We start from the raw sequence: 24405 nt of genomic DNA on the forward strand, positions 1-24405 counted from the left end.
ATGAGTGGAAGACAGCCATGTTCACGCCTCTGGGCACCTACGAATATAGAGTTATGCCTTTTGGATTGCAAAATGGCTCCCACGTTTTTCAAGCTTTTATGCATCACGTGTTGGCGGGACTCCTCTACAAGAAGTGCGTCTGCTTTCTGGATGACATCCTGATATTCTCTGACTCGCAGCAAGCACACGACCAGGACGTTCGGGAGGTGCTGAAGAGGCTGCAGCAGCATAGACTGTACGCCAAACTGGAGAAGTGCCAGTTCGACACGACGGAGGTGGATTTCGTGGGTTACAAGCTGTCGGACAAGGGGCTAGCCATGGACAGCGCCAAGGTTCGTGCGGTGTTGGATTGGAAGAGCCCGCGCAACCGGAAAGAGGTCCAGAGGTTTGTCGGATTCGCCAATTTCTATCGCAAGTTCATCAAGGGGTTCGCGATGCAGACGGCAGCTATTACGGACACGCTAAGCTCCAAGAAAAAGAAATTCATCTGGACGGAGCAGGCGGAGCGGTCCTTTCAGACACTCAAGCGTCTCTTCGCGTCGGAAGAGCAACTGCTGCATATCGACCCCAGCAGACCGCTGAGGGTGGAGACAGACGCGTCCGATAGAGCAGTGGGAGCGGTACTGCTGCAGAAGGACCCGCAGGGGGTCTGGAGGCCGGGGGCGTTCTACTCCAGAAAGCTCTGCAAGTCGGAGCAGAACTACACCATCTGGGATAGGGAGCTGCTTGCCATTCATGCAGCTTTCAAGGCGTGGAGGCACTTCCTGATCGGCGCCAAGCACACGGTGCAGGTCTGCACGGACCACAAGAATCTGGAGCACTGGCGCACGGCTCGGTTCCTGAACCAGAGGCAGATCCGTTGGGCGGAGTTCTTTGCTGACTTCAATTTCCGAATTGAGTACGTCCCGGGCGACACCAACATCATGGCGGATGCCCTGTCCCGAAAACCGCAGTACCTCGAAGAGGCGACGCCAGCGGCGGCCATGCACATCTTCGCGCCAACAGCGTGGGCGTGCGCTTCAGCCACAGTAGACCTGGATGCGGTGCGAAGGGCGTTGACGGACGACTCATTCGCGCAGGCGAAGATGGCAGAGGTGCACAGGGGCACGGCGAAGGGCGACGAGTTCCAGATACGAGACGGCTTGCTCTTACGTAAAGGGGCCGTCTACGTGCCGGGAGACGAACTTCGCGCCCGGGTACTGCAGCAGCTGCACGACGCACCCACGGCCGGGCACTTTGGCACAGAAAAAACGGTGGAATTGGTCGCAAGAGACTTTTGGTGGCCCAGACTGAGGGGGGAAGTCGCGGACTACGTCGCGAGGTGCGACACCTGCCAGAGGGCCAAGCCGGTGCACAAACCACCGGCGGGACTGCTGGAACCGCTGCAAACGCCGTTTGAACCATGGGAGAGGGTGGCCCTGGACTTTGTCACGGATCTACCCAGCTCGAGAGGCAAGACAGCTGTACTAGTGGTGGTGGACTTGTTCACCAAGATGGCACATTTCATACCGTGTGCGAAGGTGGCCACGGCAGAACAAACAGCCAAATTGTTCATAGATCACGTGTTCAAAGTGCACGGGCTGCCACGGTCTATACTGTCCGACCGCGGACGCCAGTTCATCTCGAATTTCTGGCAAAAGCTGATGGGCTTCCTGAACGTCAAGATCAACCTGACATCGGCAAGGCACCCGCAGACCAACGGGCAAGCGGAGAGGGTCAATGCCATCATGCAGCAGTACCTGAGATGCTATGCCAATCAACAGCCGGCGACGTGGGTGGATTACCTGCCGCTCGCCGAATTCGCCTACAACAACACGAAACACGTATCCACAGGGGTGACGCCGTTCTTCGCCAACAATGGGAGGAATCCCAGAACCTTCCCAGGACTGGACAGAGTGGGGGAAGGGGAACCACAGACGGCGGACGCTTTCGCATCTGAGTTGCAAGAGGTCCACGATCAACTCAGACGGCAGCTGGAGCTGGCGAAGCACGCATACAAGGTCCAAGCTGACAAGCACAGGCGAGTTGGCGAGGAGATCCGAGTGGGAGACTGGGTCTGGTTGGCAGCCCACGCGGTGCCGACCCGATCGTTAGCCAAGAGAAAGCTAGGGCACAAGCAACTCGGTCCATACAGAGTCGAAGCGCAGATCAACCCGGTGGCTTTCCGGCTGGTGCTACCAGAGGGTTCCAGGATGCATCTGGTGTTCCACAGGTCGGTGCTCACTCCCTACAGGGCACCGCACAGGTTCCAGGAACCAGGAACGGCACCGAGTCAGTCTCCGGAGCGGACGGAGGTGGGAAGATTGCCACAGCAGGACCCCATCAACGAAGTCACGGAGATTTTGGACTCCAGATGGGGGGAAGACGGAGTAGAATATCTACTAGCAAGGGAGGGCACCCGGGCCAGTACTAATAGCTGGGTGCCGGACTACGCCTTGGAGGAACCCCTGCTCAAGGATGAGTTTCATGCCCTTTTCCCACACAGACCTATGCCAGCGGGCTTCTTCGACGACTGGTTGTTCACGCCCACGCTTTCCTCCAGCACGTTCCATGGCTTCGACTCGGAAGGGGAACCCGCACCGCGCACACGTTCCCCAGAGGGGTCACCGGAGGGTTCGGCGTCCGACAACTCGTATTGGTGGGACGATCGGCCAGAGGAGCAGTGGCGCCGGAAGTGGCAGGAGACACCAGGTCCAGCGACAGACGCAGAGACGGACATGGACGTTTGCGGGGAGGACCTTGGTTTCGAGCACGGCGGCACCGAGATGGAGGCGGAGGAGACCACCGTTGACGAACGCGGGGAGGAAGACTCGGAGGTCTTCAGTTGGCGGCCAGCAACGGGGAGCGAACTGTATCCGACATTCACTCCCGTGATGACGGAGCACCCACCAACCACCCTTGAAAGCGGGGAGGGGGGAAGGGGGGGCTTCGAGGGGGGGATGGATGTCAGGGGTTCAGGAGCAGAGACGCAGAGAAGGGAGGAGACAGAGAGCGAGGGGGAGGAATACGAAGGAAGGATGAGTGGGGATGACGACCCGAGATCACCGAGCCTGTCTAGCGAGTCCGAGGATTCCCAGAAGGGAGCGCCAGCAGCCAGAGCAAGGGGGGAGAGCAGGGGGACACCCCAGGAAAAAGGGTCCAGAGAGGGATCAGAAAGCAGCAGTTGGAGATCGGGACCCACGTTCCCAGCCGGGAGCAGCGGGGAGAAAGGGGACCAGATATCGGGCTCCGGAGACTTTCAGAAGGAGGGAGGGCATGAGTCAGGAGTAGTCACGCCCACCTCGGGGAGCGAGGAAACGATCAAGAGGAAAGTGGAGAGTTGGGCGCGCGCGCCAAGTTCAAATGTAACGGAAGCTGGCGCAGCCAGCAGCCCAGAGAGTGAACCGAGTCCCAAAGCCCGCCGCAAGGAGGCGGAAGGGTCAGGGGGGTCCGCGCCAGAAGAGAGTAGGAAAGGAGAGACCCAGGGGGGCAGGAGGACCCAGAGACGGAAGGAAAGGCGCAGGAGGTGGAGCAAGGCTAGGGTATTAAGCTGGTGCGCTAGAGGCGGAGACTCAGACGGGTCTTCGTCATTCTGACCTAGAAGAAGTAGGGCTGCACGTTGCAGTTTGGAAATGGAACCTGTAATCCAATAAAGACTCTTTGAAACTGAACGCTGGCTGACTTGGTCCTATGTGAGCTGGGACTGGGCGGCAGCCCTGACATCTATGATAATGGAGATGTGTGGTCGTGACTGATGGTTTTGAAAAAGACTAATAAATAGTCAAACAAAATACATTGCCCCTTTTTTTTACTGTAATATGCATTACATTGGGCTGCATCTGAAAGCTCTAGAAAATGTAACTAGTTTGTTTTAAGGCTCAATCTAAGGTGTTGGTTTTGACTTTTAAAGCTCTGTGTAGCCTGGGACTGGGATGCCTCAAACCACCTTCTTTAGAATGAACCGACTCGTGAACAAAGGTCATCTCCAGAGGCTCCATGTCTGCCCCCCCCCCGGTCATCTAATGGATAATGCCTATTCAGGAAAGGGCCTTCTCAATATTGGTGCCTAGAATACAACAGAGGGAAACTTGCTTGGCTCCTGTGATAATGATTGCTTTCTTGCTGCTTTGGCATTGGCTTTATTGCTTATGTTGCTATTTTATTGCTGTTTTATGTTTTGATAACTCCTTTTAAACTGCTGTTTACAATCACTTTGTGGATCCTGGTGGATGGAAAGGTGAGGTACAAATATTTTAAATTAAATAGAATAAACACATATTCGCCTGGTGCTTAAAAATACCTAAACCCATTCTGCCCTTGTGAAGTAACAATACTGTAGCATTGAATAAGCTACAACCCTAGTCATAGTGACCCAGGGGTAAGCCCTATTCAACTCAATACATGAGTAGGTATGAATAGGGCTGCTTTGTAAATCATTGAAACATGCATTCTTATTTGGCACAAGAGGCAGCAATGTGAGAAGTTGTGGCTCTCTCTAGAGACAGATCATTGCCACACCTTTATGGCTCAGTTTAGAGGCTTTGCATGCACTGCTGTGCACTCAACAAGCTTACCTTCAATTCAGCAATATACAGCAAAGTTATTTAAACCATAGATGTACTACAAAGGAATTCAGGAAGAATAAAAGAAGAGTTTTTTCATAACCAAAGAAAAGCTAAAAAGGAAATTGATTTTGCTTGTATTAGCTCATGAAGTATTTTCTGCCACCCTTTGCATAATGATAAAGGCTCTTTGCAGGATAGACTCTATACTGCACACACGAGATATACAGAATTGTCCTCATTTTGCCAGTTAGAACTTCATTGGAGGCAGAGCTCCATGCTGTGAAAAAGGAACAAGGAACAAAGCAGTTCTGTCTAAGGGAAGCCCTTATAGGTGCTGATCAGCATGCTAAGACAAGTACAGAATACAATGCAAAATGACAAAAATGAAGCTTGATAGCCTGCCTTGTTAACATAAATGTGGTTTGAAGAAGCCACTGTCTGCTGCGTTCAGATGTAGTAACAAACCATGATTTGTTCCCCCAAAGCAACAGAATCTCTTCCCTTTGCACATGGAATGGGGAACATGCAAGCCATGGCTTATTCGTTGTTATGTCCAAAGTGGGTGACTATAGAGCACCACAGGTGAACTCTGGAGCCGGGTCTTGCAAAATCTATGTTGGAACATTGCTGTTGGCATCAGTATGTCTTGAGGCAATGGAGTGCACCTCCGGGGGTGTTACCAGGACCAAAATGACCTCCCTGGGGTACAAGCCTGGCAAGTGTGTATGGAGGCCCCAGGCTGTCCAGATAACAAGACACTAAGGTCGGCCTCCCTGATGTGGTCCAAAGGAAAGCAGAGCAATATGTTTGGCACCAGATTGGCTGCAGGAGTTCCTGGAAGGAGGCATACAAGGTACCATCCAACCATCTTAGGGACTCTACTCCAGATTTGTGTAAGATTTACTCCTTAGCCCTGCACTATTAATTTAAATGGAATCTCTCTCCAACTTTTCTTTTAAATTTCAGAAAGTCAAAAGTAATTATACTTGTCAAAGTCTCCTTGATTTTGTCTATTTCTTGATTTTGTCTATTTCTTTAAATGATGTTATTTCTTCAAATAATGTTTGAATATGTAATACAAGTCTGTTTTAGCTAGACAAAATTATATTAACCCACTCCACTAAAGCAAAATCCATAGATCACCCCAGAAATAAATTCAGAAATGTCCCAAAATTTGTCCTGGCCAGTTTCACTTGCCAGGAGAAAAATGCTATGTTTTGAGCCCCACTCCTTGAGAGTGGAATCACAGGGTGTGGTGTTTCAACAATCTGTCCCCATCAATAATACACTACTGTATTTGAAAGAACTATGGAGCAGCAAGGAGATTTTAATGTTGCAAGTGGCTAAACTTTTTGAATGGGGTATAGAATGGAATCCAAAGAGCCAGACAAGTAACTCCACATCTCCACTCCACAATGTACTGCAAAGAAACCTATTTTGGAAAATGAAGAGACTTTCAAAAGCCATTTGCGGTGTGTCATGGAGGTCTGCTGTTCAAAGAAAAAAAAGGGGGGGAGCACACAAAAAAACCATGATGGACATGAGGTTGTAGCAAAAGCTGCCAAGCCAAGCTTAAAATAGCCTTTCCCTTTGATTCTGTTCTCAGACCTGAAGACCCTGAGAAGGTAGAGGATAAAACTCTGAAACTTTAGGACTAAACCTGACACCTGACAGCCCTGGACACAAATGATGAAATGAATGTGGCATGGCAGCGTAGAGGAGAGGAGGAAGAGTGGGACCATGCTTTGTTCACCTTCTTCATAGCCTAAAAAGGCCTCTGCACTCTGGGCTGTGGCACTGGGAGGTCCACTAGCTTCAGTCCATTCGGAGCTGAACAAAGGGTGTTCATAGTACTCCTCATCTGAATTGTAGGGCTCATCATCAGGCACAGACACTGAAATGGAAGGGGCAAGGAACTTACGCCTCTCCCCTGTGGCAGCTGGCCCATGCCATGAGCTGCTGCGAAGAGGTCCCACCTCATCCTCAGCTCCTTCATCTGCAGACAGACACACAGGAAGAAACTGCACAGAGAACTTGAAGAGACAGAAGGACATAACACAAGACAGAATGGAAACAGGCAGACACATACTGCACACTGATGCAACTTCATGGGATGAAAGGAAACAACCATGCAAAGCTCAATGTCATCTCAAAGGCACAATACACACATTTAATGCATTGGTCAACTTGAATGCATTTATTATGTTTTCTGTGGTGCCTACAGGAAGAGTAGTCCATGTCTTTCCACAATGCAAATGAACCCAATAGCCAAAACAAGCACTTTGTTCCAAACACCTAAGTGATTAAGGATATTCTAGATATGAGTCTAGGGCAAATTTGCCACAGTATGTGTCAGAACCACATTATATAGTAAAAGTAAAAGAAACTGGGACAAAACTAGACATTCATCAGCAAGCAAGGCAGAATAAAAGAGGTCTCCCCTCCATAAAGCAAACAAACAGACAAAAAACCAAATCCAGAAGAATCTTTTTATGATTTGTTGAAATACGGGTTTGAAATTTTCATTTCATTTCATCATCCCATCAGTAAGCAAAAATGTTGTCTAATCACCAAAGAATAATGAAGTTAATGTATGCAGCCAGGGAATGTTTGCAATCCAAGGAAACAAACATCACTGCTTGCCCTCTCTTAGGAAACTTCTCCAACCTACCACCTCAGGCCAAAGTATAGTGATAGGAACAATCACATATGTCTGTTCCCAAGTTTGCCCATTTGGTCATGTGAGTTTGGTGAGTATGCGGGCTACAGTGCTTGCAAATGAGGCGCATGTTGGTGATGGGAACAAGATCCTTTCCTTGTTTTACCTTTCTGTGCTCCATCACTTCAGCCATACCTCTCCCCATCCTGGTTCAATTCCAGTTGAGTTTCCATCACTCGTATAGCTCTCTGGTGCAAAGCTTTGACTTCCACCCATTACTTTATATTTGTGCAGGCAGACATCTGAACAGCAAATGTAACTGCATCCATCACATCAGGTATGGCCCCTAGGAGTATCTTTTTAAAGAGTTGCTCTTATAATCAGACCCTGCACCTTCCTCTACTGAATGATAACTTTATGTACTGCAGACACATACCATATAGGGGTTCCTACTTATTCCAGACTATTATCCCAGACTATTATAACCCAAGAACTGTCTTAGCCACTGACAAAAAACAGGCAGTATATAAGGAGCCACAAATGAATTCTTTTTCTTTTAAGATAACAAACAAATTCACTTCAACAAAGAGGTTAGGCATCACAATCTCCTCTTACTGAACAGTGGTACAAGTAAACTCATTATGTCACACTTTGCTTTTGGGAAGACTAGAAACAAAGTTAAAGCTTGACTAAGCATCCACAAAGCTTGAAAGTTGGTATCTGGTTGAATGCTGTATTCAGCAGAGGTCCTCTTCACATGATCTTCCTTTGTAGCTTACTGTCCAGGATTTACTTCAACATACAAAAAACCTACAAAAATTATTATTTTCACATTTCAACTTCCTCCACTTATTGCTAACACACAATGCAAAAGCAAACCAGAAACAGGTAATTGCTATTTTCAAGTGTAGTTCACGTGATCTAAAGACTTGCATGAGTGCACCCATTTTTCTCATTACTTTCCCAGGGGCAGTTCTGTGCACTGCCATTAGAGGGACGCGAATGAAGTTCCTTGATGCCACAGGTGACTGCTTCAGGAAAGGTGGAACTCAGAAGTTTCACAGGGTACAAGGACTTCACTTTGCTTTATCAACCTTTTTTATTATTCATTGTATAAAGTTATGATTCTATCAGTGCATTTCAAGCTGGAAGCTATGCAGATTTCTTCACTCCCTCATCCACCCCCACAAAGGTATGTTCATTCTAAACACAACACAAGTATATAATTTCACTTCAGGATGTCATTACCTTAACTGGTCAACGGCTTTTACACGGAGCAGTAAAAGCAAATGCTCTTCCATTTCCTCTTTATGTACGTGTCTGTACCAGAATAAAAGGTGGAAAGAGATGCTGCTGCACAGAGAGTTGCTCATCCTCTGCTAGTCCGCACACACAAAGTTATGTGTTTTCACTTCTAAGGGAGTGCCAGCTTTCTCCCCAACTTTTCACACTTTTTAAAATCAGCCTCCCCATCCATGTTTCCTATGCAGAGAATTAGAACTTAACTTCTTTTAAAAGAAGTAAAAGCTGAATTTGCAAAAGGACTCACTGCAGGGCAAGTATATGGAGAAGCTGTCTGCAAACCAATCTGTGGGCATAACCCCAAAGTCCTGGGTCAATGCCAGCTCCATTGGAATGGTGCTGAAGGTATATGAATTCTTAAGCAGATAGCTGAGAAAAGTGCTTTAGTTAAGATGTTCTAGCCCACCCAAAAAATGCCTGTGTGGCTTGCCTTTCCTTATAGAGACTTCCAGTACCACTTATGTAGTATGTTGGTTAGCCCAGTCCAAACTACTCTTCCCTCACTGCTTCCAATCCTTTTTGACAGACATCCTGATTCCAAGACTGTTCCCCCAGGAGGTAGCAAGCAATCCTTCATGTATGAAAGCTTATTCCTACTCCTAGCTGGAGTAATCTACATGGGAGATACAGTTCAATGAATGATGCGAGACCCAATGATGCTTTGCCATGGCCCAGAATGGCATGATTATGACAATCAAATTAAATTGTATGAATTAGCCTAAAATGCAGCAAAATAGCAACACAATGAAGGGGTCTCGATTTGTGCCTCTCTTTAGTTTGCTTTATAATGTTAAATTTTCAAGGTCATATATTGCTACTTAAGACCTCCACCATATGGCATAATTGCTGAAGAATGAAAATGTACTGGAAGTACATTTGAATGCGTTATATTTTAATTGTTGTAACAAAAAAATAAATAAATCATACAGCTCTTTTGTCCATTGTAGTAGGTACTCTTTAAAATATATGTTGTAGCAAGACTCTTTGAAATGAATTGGGACTGTCCTGGTACAGCCTAATGATTGAAGCCTAGCTAGCAGAGAAATATTTTTATAGAAAGCATTTTTAAATTCAAGCTACTGGATATCTGTTGCCAGCAGGGTGGGGCGAAGGGGGCTGGGGAGAGATCAGAATACATTCTAATCAGTGTTAATTCTTTTAGAAAAAAATAGCTCTTATCAATTTGTAAAACACTCACTGGTCTCAAAATCCTTCCTCAAAGACATAAATTATAAATGAAGATCTTGTATCCTGGGTCCTTTTCCTTCAGCATTTTTATTCTTGCTTTTATACCTAAAGTGGTGCACACTCCAGGCTTGATCTCACGAAGCATACAGCAGACAAAGAGTAAGCTGTCTGTGCAAGGCAGCACCCAATCCCTTTGCCCAGCTCTGGCTGATTAAATGTATTCAACACTGCTCGGGGGGAAATCCATACCCTGAAAAAAGAAATCCTGCTACAGTATTCTCAATGCACAAAATAGTTTTAATAAAATCGAATTAGGTTTCTTACCTCCTAGTGCTGTGCAAACAGACCCACTCATTCTTTTATGTAGGTGAAGCAAGTTATCAAAATAGAACAATGAAAGCTGCAGCAGCAAATCCTTCCCTCTTCTGAAACAGATTTGCCTTACAAACCTCTCTCTGTCTCTCTGTCTCTCTAATTTGTGTTTGCTGCTTGGTTGGCCACATCTACCTTTGTCATGTCTGCTACACTGTGATTTCCCACCCCGGGATGACTGAAGGAAATCACCCTCCTACTCTGGACTATGCAACCTGCTGACAAAATTACCACCATCAAAATGCTGTGGGGAAAGGAATGGAGTGTTAGCAGTCTCGTCTCCTGTGCTCAATCCAAATTCCACGCTAAGCAGAAGCATGTTCCCAAATGCTTCTAATGATGCAAATCAATAACCCACCTGTGTCTACTTCTCATAAATCCCAACCCAAATTCAATCCATGGCAGAGGTATGGGTTATGGTGCATGGGTTAAGTGGGAATACTGTGTGTTCTGCAGGTGTGGGAACATGAAGAAAGGACAAATGGCAAATAAGACTACAACAGTTGCACTTCCTTTGTAGCAAAGCTTTTCACAGGCATTCCATTTGACCTGGGGCCCATGTGTGTATGCATGTGCACTCACACGCACAGGGAGTATGAGGCAGTAATGGAGAAGGACATGAATAGATGGGTGTGTTTCCATCAGTACTGAAAAATGCTCTGTACATGCCTCAATGCTGTATGTATGCAACAATCCCTGACACTGAGGAGAATGGGACTACCTCTGTCACAATGGGCAATGGAGCCCTGAGATGCCTGTGGCTCATGCTCACTGCATGCAGTTTTCAAAGCTATAGACACAGAGTAGTCCCACAACGATATAAATGGGACTAATTTAGTCATCATTAATTTCAATAGTACGCTCTGAGTAAAAGTTAGTTGATCATAACCCTAAATATAGATTAATTCACCAAACAAATAAGAAAGCAAGTTGTTTCGAGACAGAAAAAGAAATGAGCTTTGGCTGAACATGTTTGTTGACAACCCTCCAGTCCTTTTCTACAAAAAATAATAATAAAATAAAATCACACACAACACATAGATACCTTGCAGCACATTTGAATTATGATTACCCATTAATGGTGAAGCACACAGCGTCTTGGACTATATGCATGATACTGCCAAAGTTAAACAATCTGAAGTTCCACTTATTTCAATGAAAAAGATTTATAGTACATTCCCACATTCTGTTTATGCTGCCTGGAAAGGCACTGTATCCTTCTGTCTGGTGAGCAGCGTCTCCTGTTTGCAGGGTGCTGAATGGCTGCATGAGCATGTTATCTTGAAATCGTGAGCACGGACTTAGTCCACCTTACCCTTAGCCTGGCATGCTGCTCTGTGATTGGTGAGAGTTAGTGCTGATGCTGTGGTTGCTGGGAGAAAGACTGTCGTAGCTGCAATGGTACTTAAAAGTAATGTTGTTTTGTTCTCAGTGTTGCGGCTGAGAAAGCAGCGACCACTTGGAAAGCTAGGACTATTCTGCCAGGCTAAAATACCTAGAAAGAGTAATTCCACGCTGAGCGAGCTTAGTGGGACATGCTTCTGCATAAACACGCTTAAAATTATATTGAATTGTATTTGTTGACTGTCAACAGATTTTTAAAGTTTTGATAATCTGCAAATCTGTAAGTGTGCATGTTTGACTTATTCTTCAGCTTTCTTGGTTTTTTGTGATGTATGTTTTAATGGCCATTGGCTATGAATAATAAAAATCCTACTGAAATTTAACTCTTCTATTAAAACAAAAGGGTTTTAAAAGTGATTAACTCTGCTTAGATTGTTATAACCTCTTATTTTGGGAGATTTGAATAAAAATGGTTGACTTGGCTGTTCAGCTGGGGGGAAAACAAACTTTTGAAATAATGTTGTTTGTTAACTTGAAAAAGCAAGCTTGAATGATATATTAACATACACTACTCAATAAACATATATGCATCAGAGCTTCAGAGCTGCACAAACATCAGCTTTTTGGTTAATTTTTATAACCATCATTTTCTCTATTATACAGATTTTTATAAAACAGAAATACAGTATGAATTGCTAGCTGTAGCACTGGGAGCAACATGATCTACTGAGTCACAATGACCTGGAGATGTTTCATCTCTTTGAAATACTAACACACAGAAGAGGTAGCTGGCAGTTAAATTCATTAGAGAGCCTTAACATCCCTGGAGATCAATCAATTTTCATTTTATATAAAACGAAAACCAGCAGAAAAGCGACAGCACTAACATTAATGACTACCACATAAAGCCAATTTTATGCTGGTATCTTAGATTGTAATCAGCAGGTCTGGTGGGTTACCAAAAATGTTAAAAGGGTGCTTCTGAGACAGAAAGGTACCCAAACAAACCCTTCAATGTGGGATGTTCTATTTTCTCAAAGTGAGCACTTTAGATAACATGGGTACATCACACTACAAGCTCTGAATTGCACCAGTGCAAGCAATATACAGGTCAACGTAAAATGCTCACTCAGGGGCTCATCCACACTTACCACACTTTCTTTCTTTCTTTCTTTCTTTCTTTCTTTCTTTCTTTCTTTCTTTCCCCCAGCTCTTTACCCGCAAAAACCTGCTCTCCAGTGCTGAACTGGAGTAAATGGCAATCTGCAGAAAACCTTAATTGCCATTTGCTCCAATTCAATGTTAAACACCAGGTGTTCCTGGGGAAAGCAGTGGGGCGAATGAAGAAGAAGAAGAAGAAGAAGAAGAAGAAGAAGAAGAAGAAGAAGAAGAAATTGCTCTGACATGGAGCTTTCAAAAGTGGACCTGTGTCTAGAAAGTGCAGGGCAAAAAGTAGGTGTGGATGAGCCTAGTGCACACAGGAGTACAGTAGTAGGTAATGGTTTAGTCCTTAATTTTCACATTGATGTCTGACAAGCAAGTACAGCTGGTGGATCAGCATGCTGTTTCCAGTTTTGCACTTCTTTAATCAATTCTCAAAACATAAAACTGGCTCCCACATCGCGCAGTACCAGGAGCGGGATGAAAGATGATTTTGGTGAGTTAAAGCAATCTCAAACCACTAACATAGCAGAGACTGGACTCCTTTCAGTGGCATTAACTGAATAACAAGGTTGCATATTACAATTAGTACTTTCCTTAAGAAGAAGGGTAAGGGCTCATATACACACAGTACAGCACTTCTGGGTCCGTAGCCCTTCAAGTGCATAGTCAAGTGACTTAACACTCTGCATCATGCTAAAAGCTCCTTTCCTATGGAAAGTCTGCCTGCAAAGGAGAAGTTTAATTACTCTCCTTAAGTAACATTTCACATACAGGGAAGTTTCAGTTTATGGCTATATGTATGTTTAAGATTATAGGTACGTATACACTTATGAACCCAAACATGCATGCAGAAACATGAGCATTCAAATATACATAGTTTCTTCCCTTCCACAGGGAAGTAGCATAGCCCCGGGAGGAATATATCATGTGTTTTTTTCTGCACATGAAGCTCAGCTCTAACTTTTCATACTCTCTAACATCCATTAGAAGCAGAGACTGTGACTACAAAGTTTCCCCAAAGTGTCACCTTAATAACATAATGAAGTGGTGGGTAACAGATGTGCAATATAAAATCAAGTCTCCAGTTACAGCCTATTGGCTGAAATAGCCTTTGTTAAACATGTGACTAAGAGGCCTCTTGATTTAAGCACATGTTCAAATTTCTTTGTCAACAGAGGTTTGCAGAGCTCTGTAGATGGGGGCTGCTGAAGTTAGGGGGTTCTACAATACAGGCCTGGGGTGGGGAACCTGTGGCCTGCCAGCTGTTGCAGGACTCCAACATCCATCAGTGCTCAGCACTGGAGCAAATGGCCAGGAATGAGAGGAGCTGCATTTCAACATTTAGAGGATCAACATTCCCCCCTTCCTGGCACAGGTACATCAAATTTATTCCAATATTAAATCTCACCAAATTAAAAAGAGCTTAGCACTTGGACACAAATTCATGGACCCACAAAGGTATTCACAAGAATAATGATGGTTTGCAGTAAAATCTGAAAAAATGCTGACCCCAGGAGTCTAGTTCTGCCCCCCCCCCCAAAAAATCTCAATTTAAAAAATAGTAAGAATATTACTCCTTTTATTATCAGGGAGGACTTGCCATTTCCCCCCAACCCCATGGCATGCTCCTGTGCTTTTAAAAGTTTCAGGTAAAGCATATATTCACTGGCTATATAAAAATACAGAAAGAGAAAGAAGATATTGAACATCACGGTAGCATTTAATAACCTCAGAACAGAATTGCACTTAATTCACATTTATCTTACGATAGTTTTTTATATTTATGCTGTTATGTTTTACATTACCTGCCATGTCTAAATTTAAAAGAAAACAGATATAAAGCAAGCAGAAAGAAAGAAAGATGGAAAGAAATTAATTCAAGAAACGAACCTTTTCCCAGCATGGAAATAAAGCGCTGGAAAAAGCTTTATTGTGTTTTGTCTTGAGGGCTGCCAGAATACATTGACATTCCTACTGCTAGGAGATGCCCTTTGCATCCTCTATAGTTGGGTATACTGGGTAGTAAGTATGTTTCCCTAGTCCAGAACTTGAGAGATTGCTGTAACCATTTTTCCAAGTTCAGCTTTTCTCATCGCAGGTAGTCAGTGATAAGAGAAATTGTACCAAGTGGAATTATCCTCTATCTGCAAGCCTTAAAAGCAGGGCTGTGGAACCAACAGGCTTCTTGATATTCTTGGACTCCAACTCCCATCAGCATGAGTCTGCCTGGCCAATATTGGCCAGGGGTGTTGGCAGTTGTAATCCAACAATATCTAGAAGGCCACAATTTTTCCTGCCCTTTCTTCAAGGTACCAGAATCTTTTCAAAGCCATTTGGAATATCTATTCAATGGCGCAACAAAACTTGTATTCATGTTAATATACACTCCCAAATATCACCATAAGCATATATAGATACGTACATAACAATGTACATATCGGTACTGCTTGTGCTTTACAGCGATGTGGAACTGCTAACTTGCTATTAGGGAAAATGCTCACTGCCCTTTAAATTAATGCTGACAGGTCACCCTCCTACCTCTCTCATTAGGATTCCTGGGTTTCTCTCCTTAGAGATGGGCTCTGCAACGCCCAAGGGAATTCTTACCTTCTTCCAATGTTCCAGTCTGCTCTGAAGCTGGTGATGGGGGCGGAGAAGGAGGCAGGTTAGCTGTTTCTTCAACTGCTAAAGATTGAACAGTAAAAATGAGACACAACAATTAACTGCTTTGAGACCAGGTTATGTCAACTGGACAATCTATGCCAATGTTTCCTAACCTGGTAGCCCTGCCAGATGTTGTTGGACTCTCATCAGTCCAAGCCAGCAAAGCACTGGCTGGGGGGTGATGGGAGTTGTGGTCCAAAGCATCTGGAAAATACCGGGTTGGGGAAGGCTGATCTGCATTACAGTTACCTGGCAGCATATTATAACATTTCAATTGAGTTGGATCTAAGATTTGCATTGTCTTATACCAACAATAGTAACCACTCGATTCAGATGATGTAGCATTATGCTGATAATTCTACCGAAACAGCTTATTGTTTTTGTTTCTTTAGTAAAGTTGTACATAAATACTAGAGTGTTTTTTGTTTACATCAAAGCCGTTTGAATGATTGACCTGATAATTCTTAAATGCCTTGAAGAAAAGCACATTCACAAGCCAAAAGCAGGAGGGGAAGAGTTTTTTAAATATCATTCAGGGGAGAAAGAACATCACATAGAGGTGCCCAACCACATGTTTAATTCACTTACAGGTATCTGAAAGGATACACGTATAATTGCTTACATAAATGATTAAATCCTCTTTTCTCCGGAACCTACTTAATTTCATATTGTAACTGCTTAAAGCCAAATCTTGAATTTTGCCAGCTCAAGGCTGACCCACAGCTAAGCAGAAACCTTTACCACTAACTTCCTTTCCAATGCCCAACTGCAGTATATGAAACACAAAAGTGGGATAGTGACAAAACCACAGATACAGTGGGAACAAGAGCCATGGAACATTTCCTAAACCTTCCTCTTAAAAGCCTGAGCATTTTTCTGCCAAAGTTAAGCATTAAAACCCATTTATTTCAGTGGGAAAAATCAGTATATTCTTAAGTCATTTTCATAGATCTCAGCAGGGCTTAAATATGATTCAGTTTGGAAGAGTTGTGCCTATGCTTATGAGTCGCTATACCTGATTACAGAAAATGGTTTTGTAACAGTGCATGCCTATTAGCAATTTCTTCAACATATCTGTGATGTCATGTAGATAAGTCTCTATTAACAGTGTAAAAGTCAAAATCATTCTATTACAAAAGGTGGTGGTGGTGGTGATACATTATACAAGTACATACACCAATGAATGTTCACATTCAAGCACAGAATGCATACTGTAGGGAAACCATTGCTTGCTTATTTTGGTGTGTGCATGCAATGGCAGCTTTTACTATGAGGGCTCAGATATTTTTCAATGCAGTTCAGCAAGAACTTAAAACATGTGCTAAAGCTCCATTTGCTTGTTTGAACCAAACAATGGTTTGAATCTAATGGCGGCTTTGTGCTTAGAAGAAAGAACCTCCACATGCACAAGGCAAAGCACCCAATTTTCACTGGTTACCCCAACCTACTGCAGTCTTCTGTGCCATATCCAATACTGCCCTGGGGGAAAAGAACATCCCCCAAGTACAGCTTTTTGAGTTTTGCATTAGGTAGAACTTGGAATAGGATAAAATTGTTTGAGTGAGTGCTTCTTGCAAGTGCAAAGCTACCATAAGATACAATCCGTTGTTTGTGCTAGCTATATAACCTTGCTCTGTATTCAACTGATAATTCAGGAAGCAATCCTAGCTCATAACCAGGATGAGTGGAGTCATTGCTCTTTCCAAAGCCCTGCTGCTCATGCTGACCAGAGTAGAGGATGGGGGCAGTATTTTTCTCCACAATGGCACAAGAGAGAAGCCTGGATCAGGCACCTCTCTGGCAGCTAAACTCACTTGGCACCCAGTGGATCTTTCATTGGTCTTGTTCGGCCCTGTTTCAGGGCCTTATTCCTGCGGTAGCCTGTCAACAGCTCATGCTTGCAGCAGCTGAAATAGGCTCCTCCACATCAGCGGAGCCCCTTGCCACCCCAGCCTAGTGGAGCAGGACTACATCTTAGCTCTCCCCAGCAGCACAGGTCAGGAAACAGGATTGTTCTGTATGTAACCTTTTTATTCTGCCCTACAGAGAACTCTCTGCACTTTGAAACCTTGATGGTCTTCTGTCATCAGAAATGACCCTCATGCATTTTGCACCCTTTAATAAAACTGTGGGCAAAACATGTGGCTGAGCAAGACGGAAAGACTTTTTGTAAAAGCTTAGATTGACATAAAAAGGTTGGGTTGCTTTAAATGCTGGGGAAGGGAGGAGTACTCTAAATACAAACATCAGAATTTGAAACACAAATCTCAAGCATTAAGCAAAGATCAGGAAATTTGGATCAGGGAATGTTTCCATCTTCCCTCAAATGTTGCATGATACAGGGGCTACTTCCACATGGGTAGCTCCTGTCACTGCTCTTCTACTGTAAGCTGCAAGAAGAATTACAATAGATTTCCCACATGATCAGGAGTATTGCTCTACCTACTTATCTATCTACCTACCTACCTATCTATCTTTCTATCATCTATATCTATCTATCATCTATCTATCTATCTATCTATCTATCTATCTATCTATCTATCTATCTTTCTATCATCTATCTATCATCTATCTATCTCTATCAATCTATCTATCTATTTATCTATCTATCAAGGTAAAAGAGTAAAGGAGCCCTGGATGGTTAAGTCCAGTCAAAGGAGACTATGGGGTGCAGCGCTCATCTCGCTTTGTCCATAGACAGCTTTTCCGGGTCATGTGGCCAGCATGACTAAACCACTTCGGGACACTGTAACGGAAGCCAGAGCACACGGAAATGCTGTTTACTTCCCACCCTCTTTTCCATGATGTTTGTTTCCTTCCCTGTGCTGCACCCTATCTTCTATCTCTTAAACCTTAACAAAACTACTATAATCTTTAATCTATTCTCTTGGTAATTTATTATGGTGCTCTAGCACTTCTTTCTCTGGCGATCACTCGTAGCCGAGTACTATAACACTATACTACAATAATGCTATATGATATGCTATTGCTTTTCCATTTTTTCAAATATACATATATATAGGTGGAAAAGTGCGTTAGCAATATTTAAAAAATTGATTTTAAAAAAACAAAAATGGGGTAATAAAAATGGCACCCAGCACAAATGTTATAAACAAAGTGTGTTGACTTCCTCAATGGGGAACAACTCATCCTTTTTAAAAGACAGAAGACAAATACTAAAGACTTCTACACCTGTAGAAAGTGTGCTACTCTTCTATTCTGCAATAAATGGACTTTCTGCAGTCTGAGAAAAGATGGAAGAGCCACAAAGAAAATATAGGATGAGAATGCTTGGACACCAACATCATGTGGATGCCTTAGAGAAAGTAAGCGTATGAGGCACTGCAGTTTCCAAACTAAAAGCCTAGTGTGGAAGCGCCTGGAATTGGCAAAGCTTGTGACTTTCAAGCAATAAGCAGAATTGCAGCAAGTGATCATGTGGATAGAAGGCCTGCTCTTGAATAATGTGAATATGTCAGCATCTTAGCTCTTAAATTCTTAAAATTAATGAACGGGTAAATAAGAAAAAATCTAGGCCACAGCTGCAGTGCAAAAGCTTGACGTTTGTAACACAAAATACAGCTGAGATTGCTTGCTTTACCTAAAGGTAATGGCGCAGGCTGATCTTTGTGCTGGGCTTCTTGTTCCTGTTCACCTTTCAGGACTGCCACAGCTTCAGCTGTTACTACTTGGACTATCCTTGCGGATACTTCTTCTGGGACAGTAGTAAGATTAACAACAAGACAAACAAAAGCACATTAATGTAAGTGATATAGGGAAATATATATGTGCTTAAAAGGCACCCTGCATGAACAGTGATTACAGACTAAGATGGTACTTCTGAAATTACAGTCTCTACAGTCATCCTATTGCGTTCAATGTGTTTCGATCTACAACAGGTTTAGGATCCCTGCTTTCTTCTAAAATATTTTTCAGTAGATTGCTTAGACACATAATTTAGAAGGCTGGATTCTCACATGAACATCATTACCAACAGTTGCAACCCCCAAGGGTGGAATGGCCATTATCCTAAGTTAGATAGAATACAGTGGTGCCCCGCAAGACGAATGCCTCGCAAGACGAAAAACTCGCTAGACGAAAGGGTTTTTCAGTTTTGTGTTGCTTCGCTAGACGAATTTCCCTATGGGCTTGCTTTGCAAGACGAAAATGTCTTGCGCTTTTTTCTTAAAGTCGCTTGAAGAGGCGCAGTTGCGACGGACCGTGCTTCGCAAGACGAAAAACATCGCAAGATGAAAAGACTCGTGGAACGAATTATTTTCATCTTGCGAGGCACTACTGTAGTAACCCAGCTACACAGGGCATCTACTATGAGCTGAAGGCTCTTTTGCATAGCAAGAGTACACCTTCTATTTCTATTCAAAACAGCTATGTAACAGAAGAACATTGTTCCTACTCCTAGCAGAACATCTGAGTTATCACTTCTTGGAGAGAGAAAAACATTCTGGATGGAATATGGGTGAGTCAACTTGGGATGGGTCATGAGCCAGTTCAGAGGCTTTTAGTGGGTCTAGGGAGCATATTGTTGTCTTTTGGCAGGTTTTGGGGTAAGGTCTCCAACTGATTTTTTTAAAAAGGCGTTGCAATTGGAAATCTTGTCCTCCAGTTGCCCATTAGATGGATAGATGGCTTTTTACAAAGGACTCCACCCCAAAATCCACCAAAAACTACATGGTGCCATCCTCATTCCAGAGGCCTTTGCCCCCAAGACGCAAGAAGAAACCAGAATATATGCGTTCCAGGATTGACATCCCTATATGTGGGGGCAAAGTTCAGTGTGAAAACCACCTCATCAGCTAAAGCAATTAGTGTGGAGGAGGAAATATCAGGGAGGGAAAACACTTTTCCTACATGCTTTCCTAGCTAAAGACCCCAAAAGCACATACACACACAAGTTGGCCAGGCAGTTTGTTCCTGATTGTTTAAAATGTTCAAAGATTGAGGTGGCAGGACCATTGAAAGCTAGTCCATTGACCAAGCAACACCATCTCTATATTTGAATCCCCACACACTTGATGAGCATCAGGTATAAAGGCAGTGCCATTTTTCTCATCAGTGTGTGGGGATTTGAGTAGGTCCAGTGAGAGAAATCTTAGGTTCTGAAGAAGCCTAAATTCATCAGCAACCAAGCCTTACAGTAACATCCAGTTCCTAGCCTCGCTTTCAACCGTCTCATTCCTTCCTTCCACTTCCCATGCTGCTGCCCGTTCAGCTGCACCTGACCTGAGGTCTGCAGGAAGGACAAGAAGCCTGAAACCATTTCCAATTGCTGGGTCATAGTTGGGGCTGGTTTTCTGGGTTACCACCTAGCAAGTAGATAAGACCTATTTCTCATTTGCAGTCCCCTTCTCCTGAGCAAGGTGTCCTAAGCAGCCCACAAGACCAAGGCAGGTGGAGAGGTAAGCTACAGGAATACACTTCCTTTATCTTCTCAATGACTAGAGTCATTGAGTTAGGATTTCATTCCTTATAAGCCTCCCCTACTGCATATCTTAAAATCAACCATGGCCCTCAGTAATTCTACTAAAACTAACATCTCTAGAGACACCTGAACATGTTTTACACTGTTTAAACCATTCCCTCTGTTTTCTCCTTTGCTGCTGTTTTCTGCCACTTAGAAAATGGTATTGAAGGAGAAATATGCCAAAACTTTGCTTTCAAAATACATTCCCAATATACAAACAGTCCAATAAAAGATGTCAAATTGACCCACACAGTGCTATAAAATCACAGCATGCAAGTTTTTATAAGCAATGGGAGGGTCTGCGATAAAGTTTAGAGCCACATTCTGCTTGGACAAATGGAAACACCTGAGAAAATGCTTTTGCGCAAGAGTATGTCTGTCTCGGGACGTGGGTGGTGCTGTGGGTTAAACCACAGAGCCTAGGACTTGCTGATCAGAAGGTTGGCGGTTCGAATCCCCGCGACGGGGTGAGCTCCCATTGCTCGGTCCCTGCTCCTGCCAACCTAGTAGTTCAAAAGCACGTCAAAGTGCAAGTAGATAAATAGGTACCACTCCAGCGGGAAGGTAAACGGCATTTCCGTGTGCTGCTCTGGTCCGCCAGAAGTGGCTTAGTCATGCTGGCCACATGACCCGGAAGCAGTACGCCGGTTCCCTTGGCCAATAAAGCAAGATGAGCACCGCAACCCCAGAGTCGGCCACAACTGGACCTAATGGTCAGGGGTTCCTTTACCTTTACCTATGTCTGTCTCACTAAATACCCACTTACCCACCCAGCTGCTCTACACAACCCCCCTCCCCAAAATGTGAGGCAACATTGGGGTGGGAAGGCTACAGCTGCTGACATTATCAGTGACATCCCTGTCTGTGAGCAAAATTTCTGCTTCCACATGCTGAGGTTGGATCAAAGCCAATAAAAATAGATGTCACTGATATGCTTAATGCTATGGTGGTCACCATCAGTATCATCATATTAAAATGTTGTGGAACAGAATATAAAAATGGCATTATCACTTGTCTTAGCTGCCGGATTGGCAGTAGGAAGTGTATATTTACCTTAGTTCCTGGCATTTAACATGTACTATTGTTTTATCTCACAACTGGCAATAATTTACTATTATATTGAATTATTTGTAGGGGGACAGTTGATAGCAATAGAATTTTATTGACTTCAGTCAGCAGAGACAAAAGTGTCAGATCAACAGTGTGCCCATAATCTGCCAAGCAGAGATCTGTACAGCTGCCAAGTCACTCTATAGTAGTTCCAAACTGCTGTTAATAATTCACGAATATGTTTGCAAAAATACTGAGTGGGTGAAAAAGAGACAATATCTAGCAGAATGACTCATCTGTCAGAGATGTCTGGTGGGAGCTTAGGCTGAAGGGCAGTGTATAAATTCTCTAAATAAATACAATATGACCACTTGTATTCCTCATCCTTTTTTTAAAAAAACAACCTGTTATATATTAGATTTTATTTTTCAGTTTTGCAATTTAGTATTTATTATAAACTACCATGTGTGCAGAATATAACTGTTTCAAAACATGTGCCTTTGGGGCTCTATTCACTATCAAGCTGAGTTTAAGGTCTTCTTGCTAACCTTTATGACCCTGAACAGCTTAGGGGCAGGCTGCCTGGGAGAGAGCCTCCCTCTTTACAATCCAACTCATTCCCTGAGGAGGTGACACTTCTAGCCATGCAGAAATTAATCTGCAATAACTCGAGTAAGGGCCTTCTCTGCAGTGGTCCTTTTTCTGTGGAATACCTTTCATCTATAGATACTTCCAAATTCTGGGTGAACCTTCGTGGTTTGAAAGTTCAATTCAACCTTTGTAAAAAAAACTCCAACCAGTTGGATCAAATATTGAACACACCTGAACTGTTTCATAGCAGAAACCCACTCCTTACCCTTCCATCACCCATTCAGATATACTCCTCATGGCTGTTACAGGCTGGGACCCCCCCCCCCATTTTCTCCCTCTAAAAGAAGGACAACTGAAAATTTTCTCTGAATTTTCTCCAACTTTTTGTGGCCGCTGTCAGTGGGCAATAGTGAGGAGATGTGATGTTCCAGATCTGTGGGTTTAAATCTGGATCTACTGCAGACAGCTAGAAACACTTCTGAGGGTGCTGCCAAATGAGAGCTTGGCATCACAAACGAATTCTTTAGCTACAGTCCTTGGCTTCTTGTTTCCAACAGTTTTCTGTATCAACATTCCAACAGGGACACCCTGACTACTGATCCCATTTTATTCCTGAAGCTGTCTTTACTTCAGTCATGGCCACTAGCCATCAATCATCCAGACCATGCCTTGTTGTACTATCAAGATCTTAGCCTTGCTCTTGCAACCATGCAACAACTGTTAAGTACCGTAGACTTTCTTTGACCCGGTCACAATGGCTAAAAGTTAAAGTACGTACGGGGGGCAGCGCTCAAAGAGAGGCTGCTTTGCTGACTAATGGAAGCTTCAATGTAAGGCATAACAAACAAACTAACAAACAAAATCACCTCCGGGGATGCTATCAAGTAAGGTTCAGTTCATAGCACTATTTTGATGGATATTTTTGGTGACACAGGAGGAGCAGTCAATGCAGCAGAAACAGTATTTCTACTATTAATGACTACTATAAAAACAACACAGACATTTGGTACTAATGGACCCTATAAATAGCAAATCCAATGGGTAAGTCAAATCTTTGGAAGGTAGCTATTAAACTTCACAGTTGCCTTATGGTTCAGTTAAAGTTCAAGGGATTTGAATGATATTTAAGGCAAAAGAAAGAAAAGGGAATCCAGCCAACTTCAATGTGTATTGGTTATGCATTGATTTGCTTTGGCTGTTTCACTTTTATTTCTGGAATGAGAGCAACAAATGCTGAATTAGGCATAAATAAAGTTCTTGGATGCCCCTCCAGGCTTATTCAGTGCACATTCTGCTTTTTGCATCATTCTCAAGGATGAGACCTTTCATATTTCTTGAACTTTATGAGAACAAAGGGGGAAAACCAAATTCTACTGGGCTTCCACTTTGTCAGCCCCCCATGCACTCCTACTTGATACAAATCACAAGCTGACAGGATACTGAATCAAAATCTTACTTTGTAAATTTGCTAAATATGAACTTCGATTAGGCAGTGATGAAAAATATGAGAGAACTATTAGCCTGTGACTGTGTCGACCACAGCAAACTATGGCAAGTTGTTAAAGAAATGGGAGTGCCTGATCACCTCATCTGTCTCCTGAGAAATCTCTATGTGGGACAAGAAGCTACAGTTAGAACTGGATATGGAACAACTGATTGGTTCAAAATTGGGAAAGGAGTACGGCAAGGCTGTATATTGTCTCCCTGCTATTTAACTTATATGCAGAATTCATCATGTGAAAGGCTGGGCTGGATGAATCCCAAGCGGGAATTAAAATTGCCAGAAGAAATAACAACCTCAGATATGCAGATGACACAACCCTGATGGCAGAAAGTGTGGAGGAATTAAAGAACCTTTTAATGAGGGTGAAAGAGGAGAGCGCAAAATATGGTCTGAAGCTCAACATCAAAAAAACAAAGATCATGGCCACTGGTCTCATCACTTCCTGGCAAATAGAAGGGGAAGAAATGGAGGCAGTGAGAGATTTTACTTTCTTGGGTTCCATGATCACTGCAGATGGTGACAGCAGTCATGAAATTAAAAG

General features: G+C 43.6%; 1 protein-coding gene across 23 annotated transcripts in view; it reads right to left on the reverse strand.

The window, feature by feature from the left end:
• Window positions 1–24405, reverse strand: part of MAP2 (microtubule associated protein 2) — a 241669-nt gene that overhangs the window by 62283 nt on the left and 154981 nt on the right. For 12 of the 23 annotated variants that reach the window (XM_083471736.1, XM_083471734.1, XM_083471730.1 and 9 more), the window contains 2 exons: window positions 18839–18952; window positions 15181–15258 (listed from right to left, as the gene is read on the reverse strand). In XM_083471736.1, the coding sequence (XP_083327862.1) occupies window positions 15181–15258; window positions 18839–18952 (192 nt within the window). The remainder of the gene's footprint in view (window positions 1–15180; window positions 15259–18838; window positions 18953–24405) is intronic. The other 11 variants (XM_083471731.1, XM_083471740.1, XM_083471738.1 and 8 more) reach the window with 4 other exon arrangements.

This window comes from Podarcis liolepis (assembly GCF_965112155.1).
Source record: "Podarcis liolepis genome assembly, chromosome: 1".
NCBI classification, from domain to species: Eukaryota; Metazoa; Chordata; class Lepidosauria; order Squamata; family Lacertidae; genus Podarcis; species Podarcis liolepis.